General features: G+C 37.1%; 2 protein-coding genes across 3 annotated transcripts in view; one reads left to right on the top strand and one right to left on the bottom strand.

Moving 5' to 3' along the window:
* LOC127653003 (rap guanine nucleotide exchange factor-like 1) overlaps positions 1-1915 on the top strand; it is a 55734-nt gene extending 53819 nt beyond the window's left edge. Inside the window, exon 15 of the mRNA XM_052139476.1 lies at positions 197-1915. Coding sequence (XP_051995436.1) covers positions 197-321 — 125 coding nt within the window. The 3' untranslated portion in view covers positions 322-1915. The remainder of the gene's footprint in view (positions 1-196) is intronic.
* A 946-nt stretch (positions 1916-2861) lies between these two features.
* Positions 2862-12889, bottom strand: part of LOC127652968 (neurabin-2-like) — a 76331-nt gene continuing 66303 nt past the window's right edge. For both annotated transcript variants that reach the window (XM_052139421.1, XM_052139422.1), the window contains exons 8-11: positions 12546-12599; positions 12187-12416; positions 11882-11978; positions 2862-10132 (exon numbers count right to left, since the gene is read on the bottom strand). In XM_052139421.1, the coding sequence (XP_051995381.1) occupies positions 10079-10132; positions 11882-11978; positions 12187-12416; positions 12546-12599 (435 nt within the window). In that variant the 3' untranslated portion in view covers positions 2862-10078. The remainder of the gene's footprint in view (positions 10133-11881; positions 11979-12186; positions 12417-12545; positions 12600-12889) is intronic.

Raw genomic sequence — 12889 nt, 5'->3', positions numbered from 1 at the left:
ATATCTGTTCTTAACTGATGCAATTATTGCAACTGTAATTCCAAACTCATATGACTTTCCATATACTGAAGGCATACATTGACAATAGGCTGTCAATGTCACCATAATAGTGATAAATGGTGATCAAAAATTATTTAAAAAAAATCTTTCAATACTTTAAATAGATTTCTCTTGTTTTTCTTTCATTCTCTCACAGCAATGGAGGCAGAGCCGTCCCCTTCTCATCTTCAGACAAAAGCGTATGTTCGGCAACTTCAGGTCATCGACAATCAGAACCTGTTATTTGAGATGTCCAGCAAAATGGAGCCAAAAGACATGTGAAGGGACCAAGCTCACCTACAAGCCATATCTACAAAACCCTCTTGATCCTTTTAATAACACCTAGACACCCACCTTTCATTCTCTATTCTTCACAGACCAACCCAGCTGGACTGTCAATCATCTCAGACTCTGACTGAACAAGGAGAATTTTTCATGATGTGAATTGTGATTTGAGTGAATCTGTGTCAATGTTAGTTATGACCTCCCATTAGGTTCTTGGTTTAGCTTCCACCTTTTTTGTTTGTGCTGTTTAGGACTGAAAGGAAAGCTTTCCTAATTGCACTGCCATTAGTTGGACTGAACCAAACTGACACCCATCCGGGTCACCGGTATAAGCTTAATATGTACATTTTTCCATCCGGGTCGGCAGAAGCACAGACTGTGTTTCCCCCTCAAACATCAGACAATCTGACCTCTTGAACTTCGACGTTCAGTCTTCCCTCCTCCACCGCCAACATTGGCACTTACTGCAACCCTTTGCGACTTGGTTGCATTAATTAGATGTTAGTGTTCTGTACCAAAAAATAAATAAGTAAATATAGGATCCCCAGCCATCAAATCCACTTCAGTCCACAAGTCCCAAATCCAAGACCAGCTCCTACGTACTAGAAGCCAAACAAGACACTCACCTGGTCACACTCTTCACTTATTTAAGATTGATAACAGACCAAAAACAAGTGACCAAATGCAGTATTTTTAGCTTGTTTTTAAGCATTTACAGAACCTCTCATTTCTTTATTTTGAACCTCTACTATACTGTCAATATGGATCGTTCCTGGTGGCCCAACCTAGTTTCAAATGTAGAACTTTACACAGTCAGGCACTTTTTGTCAGTATGTCCTTGTGTTATGTTGAAAGGGCCGACAGTAAACAGGAAAGTCAAGGGAAAAGTACATTTTGTAATTGGATAAGAATCAGTTTACTTGACCCCAAATTTTCTCTTGAACTGCCATAAGCAAAGACAAAATGGGCTCAGATCAGGTGAAAAACTGTACGGGATGACTTGTCTTGGATTGGACTCTCTCAGGATCTCCTCCTGAAGTCATACATTAGACTGCCTTTAAGGCTGCAGTGTACAAATGTAAATACTGGAAATAAATATGAATATTACTCTATTTTATGTAAGAGCTATGAGATGGACTCTCAAGAAGAATTTTTGTTTTGTAAATCTAAGAAAAATTGTATGTGTACAGTTTAAAAGGCGACAACCCGGACAGAGTCAGAGGTTTTGCGATGAAAGAATTGTATAGCATATTTGCTGGTTTTGTTGTTTCCGTTTGATATCATTTGTTATCCATTACAGATGACTTGTACATATCCTCTGTTTTGGTTGCATAGGTTCTTTTTTGCATTGTCTGTCTGCAATGGATGATTTGTACAGCATGTTGGTGGTATAGTTGGATTCTACTGTTATTATTTTGTTAAAGTTTTCTCATTGTTTTATTTGATCTTTTTAAAGCGGGTATTATCTTGTTGTTTTGGTTTTGTACAGAAGTCCGTGTTTACAGTGCAATTCTCTGAAACTCAGACATGTTCATATGAGATCAAAAGCATTTAAAATAAAGCCTCTTGTGATGCGCACTTGAGAGATTGCCTCTGAAAACAGTGTGTATAAGATGTTGTGCATTTCTATGGTGCAAAAATGACAATGAATTCAATATTACATAAAACCAAAACTTTCTGGGCAAAGAATATTATTAGTATGTAGTTTAGACTTATTAGGACCTCTTGAGCAGTCAAGATCACAACATTGATACCTAATGGTTCCCATTATGAGTTTTAAACCTGCAACCATTTGGTTACAGCCCAAATCTCTACTCACTACACCACACTGCCATAAAGATGTTAATAAATTACTATAATTGTACAGTTACATTTTATGTGCATCCAAAACCGCACACTTCTGCATTATTTTATGTAACTTAGAAGTGTAAGTAGAGCTAGTATGTTAACACTGAAAAAAGTGTACAATGAGTATGTGTGAATAGCCAGGCCTGATTTATTAAGAATTTTACATCAATCTAACTCAACATTCATCATTTACGTGCTTGATTTACCACGAATATAGGCCTGCTATGGTTTAAAACTTTTACGTTCCAGTGCCTGAAATAATTGATAACAATTCTTCATACATTCAATTTTATGGTGTTTTGCTCATAATTAATATTGTACATTCTTGAGCACCTACATTATTTATCAAGACTCCATCACTTGTTGATATAGGTGACAGTATTAATGATATGTAGGCATTAAGTGTCCTATTCAATTAAAAAAAAAATGGCTAATTCCAATTTTAATTTAATTATACAGTTTATAATAATGATCATAGCAGGGTTTGTTATGCACATGTGAGTCAGTTAAGGAGCATCAGCTGTTCAGACCAGTATATAGGCCTAATATGGGCTAAGTTTAAAATGTGATGTCAACAACCTTACAAAAAAAAAAACACTACAAAAAAATAAAAATGCTTTAGACCACATTCAGCTGTGGTGTAAATGTAACCAATGTGCAATACTGCATAACATCCGCCCTAAATAGTTTGCGAGATGAGATTTAGTGTGTCTCAAATCAGTATGTTAAACAAAAAAGACAGCAGCGCCATCTTTGATTTTTGACGAGAACGACATGCGTGGCTGTGAGGAATAGACTTAAATCTTAAGTGTGTTTTTGGATCGTTCCACCGACAAAACATTGAATAAACATATTTCCATGAACATTCAGTAGACAAAAATAAATAAAGAAACTCAAGACAACATGAGTTGAGGAAATCAGATGTGATCTAGGAGGTTTATACAGCTGTATACCGTGCCATTTAAGAGATTGTAAGTCTATCCCTTACAGCCTCGTTTTCATTCCCAATAAAAAACAAAAAACAAAGATGGCGTTACCGTGAATAAGGTCTTTTTTATTTTAGGTAAATTTTCGTGTGGATCCATGTATGCTTTTTTGGCTAATATTGCCCACAACCCCTTGTTCGTCGTGGAAAAACTACATGGTGAGACCAACAGCGTTTCATCAGTTCTTGTTACTTATCTTTAAAGGGATACTTCACCCAAAACGTTTAATTCTCGTTTAATAGTTTACTCACCCTAATGCCATCCCAGATGTGTATTATTTTTTTCCTCTGCTGAACACAAACAAAGATATTTAGAAGAATATTTCAGCTCTGTAGGTCCATACAATGCAAGTGCATGCTTGCCAGACCTTTGAAGCATCAACAATCACAAAAAGGTAGCATAGAAGTAATCCATAGTGGTTAAATGTATATCGTCAGAAGCGACATGATAGGTGTGGGTGAGAAACAGATCAGTATTTAAGTCCTTTTTTATTTTAAATCTCCACTTTCAGATTCTTTCACATTTTGAAAGTAAAAGTGGAGATTTATAGTATTTTTTTTATTTGACTTTTAGGTAACCTCCAATTTAATGTTATATTACTCATATTGTATTTTTATAACCGTTTTAAAGTCATTGATATTTGTCATGAAGTAAAAAGTGCCTTCTGAAATTCATGCCGTTCCCAGTCCCTGTTCACACGCTGCTGAAGTCACGCACGAAATAAGCCGAGCAAAAAATCTACAGTGTTTGACACATACACGAAACAAATATCTATTACAGTATATATCAAATTAAATGACATGTTTAAAAGATTACAATGCCAAAGAGTAGATGTGTCATAATACAAAATGTGAAGCAGCTTGAAGGCTAAAGAGCTAAGCGTTAAAATAATATCAAAATATCACACTTTCCAAAACAATTCAAAATTCCAAAGGATTAGCATATTTCTGCATTTATTATTAATGACAGTATTACCCAGATAGCACGCATACATCTCTCAGATGTCTGTTTATAGATCTTTTCATCTGGAAAGCATCACATTCTGATTAACATCTGCTAAACATCTTAAAAAGATCTGATTAACAAACATTCTAAATCATAAACATCCCAAAGACATCTGCTGAATGTCTTATTGACATCTGAGGCATACTTGAAGTCTTATAGTCATATTGCAGCGCAAACAACCTTAAAACAAAAAAAATGTCATCCAGTTATATAAACACACATGTCAAATAGACATCTGGATGATGTATGTGTGCTATATTTGGGTATTCAACATCATGATGCTTATTTCAAATGGAGAACACCTTCAGGTTCATGTTGTAGCAATTTACATAGCAGGGCTAAAAAAGGAACTAAAGTCAGTACAGAGGAAATGGAGTCAAGTGTTTGTAAAGCAACTATAAAATACAGTTTGTGGCATTCCAGCTTTATGTTAGGTGTCAAACAAATGTGCTCATAATTCAATCAAATGCACAGCAATTACTCAATTTTAATGAAATTACATGTTGTTGACTTGTAAATTGTTCCCCCCTCTCCAATATAGCTAAGCAAGCTGCTGCTTGTTTAACGCCAGCACAATGTAACAACTTCAAACTATTGTTATTCTATTAGACACCAAATATAAAGAGGAACCAACTATTACACCAGCAAGTGAGAACAGCAACACTGAGTCCTTTCCTGTACATGGAAGCAAATTCGTTTAATTAAAGGTAGCATCTAAGCTAAGCTAAACGTGTGAAATTTAAAAAGCATTGATAAGATTCAAAGTGTTCCATCTGTATATGTTTCCACCATAACTTTCTTGTTTCTACAGTGTGACGCACAGGGATAAGAAATTAAATGTTTTCATGTTTTAACGGTGCCATCATCTGGACATCCATACACAAAGTCGTTGTGTACTAGCCAGCACGCTAAAACAATGAATAAATTCCAGCAAACAGACACTCAGAATTGTACAAAGCAAATGAGACAGTGAAGTTCCCAGAAGATGATGGTTGTGCGACTGTCCAGAATGAAGAAAGCCCTCAAAATGGGTCCATTTTTTTTTTTTAGATCACTGTACATTTACTATGGCATCAATCATTGTTGAAGGATCCAATATCCTTAAAATGGAGGCATTTTTCAGAAAATGGTTGTTGTTGGCTTTAAAATGGCTTTCAGAGCCATAATCATCTTCAAAACTGAGATGATAGTCCCATTGTTAGTTGAAAAAAAAAAAGAGAAAAAGACAATATATTTTCCAGTCAGCACTTGTACTGTCTTGCTTGAAAAATTCTCTAAGGAAACTATGAAGACAAAACTGAGACAAACATACTCGGGCTAATTACAATTTAGGATGATCAATGTTCAAAAGAAGTCGGGCTTGCCTTCAGAATACCATATTTAAGAGTCTTTGAATCTATGTTGTACTTTCTATTGTTAAAACATTATCCTGTTGCCGGGATGCAGGTATCAGCGTTCAACACTTTCAAAACATGTATAATACGTGATGACTTGTACTATTAAAAGAAATCTGTAGAAAACAAATACTTTCATGAGGAAAATGTACAATCTTGAGAGCAGCCAAAAACTAAGCTGATCTCTACGACAACAATAAAACACTTTCAGGAAAGAAAAGGGAAGAAACCCTGATAATCACAAGGGTTTTCAACACTGCACCATAATTCAGATTATTTCCATTTGAAAAACACAGTCTTGAAACTTTTGAAACAAAATTGATGGGACTTCAAACTAAATATTGATGTTCTTTGATTTACATACTGTAAGAGGACCAACATGGAGGAGAAGCTAAAGAAATACTCAGATCAAGCTAAAGAAATACTCTCTCGAGAATTAATTCTAAAACCTTTTCAGGTAAATAGTCAATAATTGTGGAATGTTTATCTGGACTCAAATCAATGAGCCTCATTCATGAAACAAGAAAAACTAATTTGTGTAAATTGTTTGTGAAACCTTTTTGCATAATTGTTGCAGAATATCTCTAAATTGGTTGAGGTATCATGCCAAGTTGAGACAAGTTCTGGGGTTTGAAGCTGGTCCTGACACAACAACTAAGGTGACGTATACCCTCAAAGTTTCAGGGCCAAATTCCCTAAACGGTTGTGCCACTTTTGGTGGTTCACAATCCAGTTTTAGCAGGTGCAACCAGTGCAGAAATAGTGCTGAGTCTTGAGTATTTAAATTAAGTTATTGTCATTCCTTTCTGCATAAACTTGCCTTCTTTCTATTTTAATTACATTTGCGCTATTACCGCTGGAGGTAAGCGGGCGGTAAACTGAATTTTATTTAAAAGAGATGTTTGTGTACATTTTCTACTGATCAAAGCAGTAGTAATTAATCAAATGATAGAGAAAAGCATTATAACCTGGCATATACCCAGGTAGGGCTCAGAACTGACCGACAAGATAGGAATTGTGCTGCGCAAATTGCGTTTAGCACAGATTTTGTGGGCGCAATTGCTAGGGGTGGGTAAAAATATAGATTTTCAGATACATCGCGATCTTCGTTTGAATGATATAGATTCTTAAATCCCAAGATCGATCCTTTATGCGCAACCCTCTACTATAATGTGAGGAAATGACTCACATTTGAAATTAAATTTCATGCTAGTGACTAAAATGTATATTGGAAACTAGCTGATAAATTTACATTTCACTTACTAGTGATTGTGCAGTAAAATGGTGGAGTTTCCAGCAGTGGAGTTAAAGTTGTTTGTGTCCAAAGACGAGATCCACGTGACCCATTTGTCATTGAATAATGTCTCTTTTAATAACCTTTCTGTTCTCTACAGTCAGTTGTTGATCAAAAACAACAACATAAACATTTCATTCTAATCACACGTAGGACAGATGAGTTTGAGTCATTCCAGTCTCTCTCGTTAACAATAGCTTATCAGTAACGGCTTATCCAATGTTTGCACATGTTGAGCGTATGTCTCCTCAATGTTTGACGTCAAAAACAGAGAATAACGTGATAATTAAAAAACGAACGTAAACAAGTTTTTTTGCATTACATTTTTTTTCCAATAAGCTGTTTTTTGGGAGTTATCAGAGAATTGGTGTGTATGTAAACATGCTCACTGACGTCTTTCCCTTTCGAAGCTAATGGATTCTGCTGCTTTTCATGCCTGTAAAGACTAACGATAGCACCAGCCAATAGCATTCCAGTGCACCCTGTGAAGGATAATATAATTGGTTTGACCCGCTGAACGAATATACCCCTTCTCAAAACTAGTCGATCATTTGAGTCTGAATGAGATGAGAGGTACTCGTGAACAAACTGAATATACTAGTAAACCCATTCGCGAATGACCCGCGAATGAAGATCTACTGAACGACTGAATGAGAGGAGGCATGTTGTTCGTTCAGTTCGGCATGTGAGTCAATCGCATTAAACAAGAAGAGACAGGGGTGAAATGCACTTAAAACAAGTTTATAGGTATTCTCCAAAAATGATCCCCAATTTATGAATGTGTAAAAATGACATAAACTTTTTTTTCCTATCTTTGTCTTGGTAATAATTAAGCCCAGCATTTGCAAAATACAGGGAAAATAAGACCTTTGTGATGAAAATGGTTATGGTTTTTAAATGTTTTTTGAACTGTCTTCGCACATTTGTAGACATGCAAATTCCATTTATCTAGTCGGTCATTTCATTTGTAACATGAACGGACTAAAAGTACTGGTAAACTCGTTTGCGATCAACATACATGAATGCTGACTGGATGAATGAGGGGAGGAGCTACATTATTTTTCTTTTTTTGTCAATCTCGTTCAACAAGAACAGGGGAGTGAGTGATGACCACACATTACAATGACATACGGCCGTTATTGAAACTCATTATTATTTTTAGGGAAATATTATTTTTTGTCTAGCTTGATAAAAAGTCGTGCTCAACAGTTCACAATATGATAGATATGTTTTGTTGTCATTTGTGGGGAAAAGCTTATTATGCATTGACACCCTTCAGTGACAAATTTTAATAAAGGATAATTAGATTTGTTGACTGCTTTCGGTTCAATAAAATTACTTAAAAGATGGTCATTTTGCACCATCTGCATGAGCAAAGATGTAACGAAGATCTGGTCAAGGAACACATCTGAATTAATCTTTTTTGGTGAACAGAATCAAAAGAATCGAGTAAATAAAATGAATCAAAATTCACCACCACTAGTTAACATATGCTCATTTACAGATGCTGGTCACAGAAATGTGGTCTTAAAGAGACAGTACTTGTTTCTAAGTGTTCAACAAATCAATGTAAATACCTGTTAATATGACAAATTATGTTATTAAACAATAAACATGTAACAAAAATAATATGCAATGCATTATCATATTGACTGATTGATTGACTACATGGATTTGTTCATTTTTAAAAGCTAATAATGAAATAATGAAAAACTAATAAAATATAATTAATACATTTATATTTTCAGAATATACCTAGTCAGAAGGTCCCTTGTATACTTAAAAGTATTAGCTGGGAGAAAATTTATTTCATATGTAAGCAAAAGGGTCATTATAACTGAAATATACCCTTATGAATCTATGTCGAATTGGAATCGAATCTTATCGAGAGCTTGTGAATCCGGATCAAATCAGGAAATCTGTATCCATACCCAGCCCTAGCCTGATCTGCATAATTCCTCTGCTAGTGAATCGAGCGCTAAACCAGCACATGCAAATAAACAGTGCTTTTACTTTTAGTTCATTCTCTCCTCAAACTTTCCATCAATAGCTGTCAGAATTCCAGTTTTCTCAGGAGTTTGACTTAAAAATAAAATTTAAACAACGTTGAAGACAAAAATGATAATACTGAATAAATCCCTATCTAGCAGGACAGAGGAGGATGACTGCCAATGGGCATAAAACATTAGGATTCTCCAGGATCTGAATGCACTTACCGCGGTCTCCGGAGACCAATACATCTCTGGGTAAACACACAAAAAGACTGTGTTAGTAGAGACGGTTGACGGTAGGATTTGGGGAGCAATAAAACAAGACCATATTTATGATTGGTGCAGAATTCTTACTCTGAATGTATGTTTTGTCTCATAACTGTAACGCCACAGAGAACACAGGTGAGACTGAGGCACACTGTGCAGTGTACATGAGCGTTGCACCCAATAACCTCAAGCAGTGGAGTTTAAGAGTGATGTTTTCTCAGTGAAGAAACCATTACTCTCAAGTCCCCATTAATTCCATAAACGTGTCTTTTTTACAGAAAGCAAACATGGGAAGTTACAAGCCCCTGAATGCTAACTCTAAATGTCAAGTTTACACTTTTCACACCCTGTTTGCCAATGTTGTTTTAAAATGAAAAATAAAATACCTGATACCATCTTTTTTGCCATGCAAAAAATGGAAATGGATCATTTTCACTGTATTATTAGCCTATATATGTGAAAAGGTACAGCCTTACCCCCCTCTCCTCCCCCCAGCACATTGCTAAAGCGTTTTTTAATATTTAAATATATGCAAGAATATATACAAACAGTCCTCTTGTCAATCACTGCTATACAGACCCCCCCTCACTCCAATACTCCACCGATTAAGACTTTGAGATAAAACCGGAAGTACGCTGTTTTGTTTTCTGCTGCAAGCATTCTAGTTTGAGTTCGTGTTCATTTACCATTCAACATTCCTGCCGAGTGCAGAGAGGCTCATAATACTTGTAAGGGCGCTTAAAAAGAGACAAGGAAAACATGACTAAATGGATGTATAAAAATGGTCTCCTGTTGGGCTGATAGGTAGACGTCCCTCAGGCATCTGGTACAGTGTTAGTTTGTTTCCTCTTTGTCCCTGGTAACATCCCCTCATAATGTTTCAGGCCATGGAGGGAAAATGTGGTCGGAGGGTAGAGTGAGCGGGGTTGAAGGCGTTTCATTCTCTCCATCTTTTTCGAAGCATGAGGCTTACGAAGGCTCCAGGTTCTTCAGAGTGCCTACCTTTGATTCTAAATCAGTGATCTGAGAGGAAGACACATGGACGTTAGGGAAGAAACGGACTCTGCATAAGTACGCAAATGCTACTGTTTGGGTAAAGCTTTGCAAGTGTTGTCCACCTTTGTTCTGAATGCGGACATTTTCCACGGTTCATAATGGAAGCCTGTTTTCGTTTTCTGGTCTCCAGTGTTTACTCACATCAGTGTATGTTTTTAGCGGATAAAGTGCTGTTTGCCGAATTACATTTGTAAAATTTGCCAAATAGAAAAAATGTGTCGATTCATAGTGCTGACACTTTACAGCAGGCCTATTCAACCAATGGCCCATGGGCCAAATCCAGCTCGTTTGAAAATTTCAGTGGCCCGCATGAGGTTGTCAGTTGTCTTGGGGGCTGTTTACACCAAAAGTGTTTTGTGTCTATTCACATTGTTTCTCAATGGTTCTCCTATGTTAGAGTGCATTAGAGTGACTCCACACCACATCTTGATTATTTTACAGTGTTTTCGTGCAAGAGTGCTGCGTTGTTAGATGCTTTTAGAGGTTGCACTACAACTAATCATTGTCCGTCATTTTGATGAAAGGACTGAAATCATGGGCGACTGACAAACGTGAGTTCGGAGAAACAGAACATTTTTATTCATTAATTTGGTTAAGAAATTCAATTTGAGGGGGGCCTGAGTAGCTCAGCGAGTAAAGATGCTGACTACCACCCCTGGAGTCGAGAGTGAATACAGGGCGGGCTGAGGGACTCCAGCCAGGTCTCCTAAGCAACCAAATTTGTCTGGTTGCTAGGGAGGGTAGAGTCACATGGGGTAACCTCCTCGTGGTCGCTATAATGTGGTTCTCGCTTTCGATGGGGCGCATGGTGAGTTGTGTATGGATGCCGCGGAGAATAGCGTGAAGCCTCCACATGCGGTATGTCTCCATGGTAACGTGCTCAACAAGCGATGTGATAAGATGCACAGATTGATGAGATTCGTCCTCCGCCACACGGATTGAGGCGAGTAACTTCCCCACCACGAGGACTTAGAGCGCATTGGGAATTGGACATTACAAATTGGGGAGAAAAGGGAGAAAAAAAAATAGAAGCTTTTCGATAACAAAATATCCTGGCTTGGCCTGTATTCCCCGAAGATTTTTTCTATCTGGCCCACTTGTCGATGAAGTTGAATAGCCCTGATGTACAGAGTCGCGATGACCGTCTTTTGACAGTGGCTTACCCATCAAAGTTTAAGAAGTGTGTTGATGACATGAAGCGATGGTTCAAGGTTATTTACATGTATATCTTTTAACTACTTTCAGTTGCATTGACATTGGCAACAACTGTTGGCTTGAACTAATGTTTTACTCCAACTAACACTTAAAAAGTTTGTTCTCTGTAGAATGCTAGTTTCAGTAGTTTTTTACTTAGTAGCATTGCTTAGTATCATTGCTTCTTATGGAGACCAGATCCAGAAAACAGTCTGGTGGCAATCAAAATCATTCTGGTTGGTCAGGAAAAATGTGGATACATAACACATGTTCTTGCAGTACTGTGGTGGTGGTAGCAAATCTTAGTACTCAAGGGGGCAACGGAGTTCCTTTTAAATGCCTTTGCCATTTAACCAGACCTTTTGTTTTTTGGTAACTAGCTATAAACATGCCAACAATTTTGGCAAGCCCCCAAAGACAAATTAAAGAAACATTATGTATTGTTACGTTAAATAATTAATATATTTGATGTAAAGTTAGATGAAATATAATGGAACAACATGACCAAAAACACATACACACCTTCTCCTGGAGATTTTCGGTCTCCACCTTGTGACTGGCCTCTGATTCCTCTTGTGCTCTGCGCTGGGCAGTTTCCTTCTTTAAATACTCAATCTCTCTGCAATGAAACATACATAACACTATTGTAGATCCTCCAACATTTTTACCATGGCTCACATGAAGGAGCCACTGCCAAAACAGTTAAATCCAAAACTACAAACCCCAAGACATTCTCTTCGTCTAGTGTTCCTCATTAAAGCAGCTTTATATTGAGCCTCATTCATTATCGAATCAAGAGACTACAATTCCCAAAAGCCCTCACTCACTTCTGCTGGTACTCTTTGATGAGGCGTTTGGCTTTGCTGTATTTACGCTCCAGTGCCTGGTACTGCGTCTGCGTCTCCTTCAGGTGTTCGTCCACTGCCTGGCACAAGCTCTGAGCCTCCATCCAATACCCCTCCAACTTCTCCATCCGCTCCTTATTCTCCCTCACCGTCTGCTCCAACTGAGCCCTCTCCATCCTCCAGCGCAGCTTATCCTGCTCAGAGTGAGCCAGCTACAGAAAGAGACAGAGAAAAACACCTTATCATTACAAGGGTAAACTAAGATTTTTTAAAAATAAATATTACCTTATTATTTTTATATATATATAAACATTTCAATGTGGCATCTGTGAAGAGTGTACCTTTCTCTTGAGCTGCTGAATCTCAGCTTGAGTCACAGCATGTTTTATCTGGAGCTGAAGACACAAAAATGAAGATACAACTCAGTATCTATGCTTTATGGAATCAATTAAAATGTAACATTTGATTTCATATTTTGATAAATATGAAAACAGAGGTGAGCTGATTGGATAATGTATATGTTTGCAATGTTTTTATTCTTCGCAAATAATAAAACAGTTCATGTGGATAAATGTTAGCTCATGTGGCTCAATGTTAGCTAGATGCATTGCTGGCTTCTCCGGCTGCAGCCGCAGTGTTTTTCCACTAACTTGTTTTAAATCTGGCGACCTGGTGTATCGAAATA

This window comes from Xyrauchen texanus, chromosome 12 (assembly GCF_025860055.1).
Source record: "Xyrauchen texanus isolate HMW12.3.18 chromosome 12, RBS_HiC_50CHRs, whole genome shotgun sequence".
Lineage (NCBI taxonomy): Eukaryota > Metazoa > Chordata > Actinopteri > Cypriniformes > Catostomidae > Xyrauchen > Xyrauchen texanus.
Note: the sequence above shows the minus strand (reverse complement) of the source record. Positions and strands in the feature narration are given on the sequence as shown.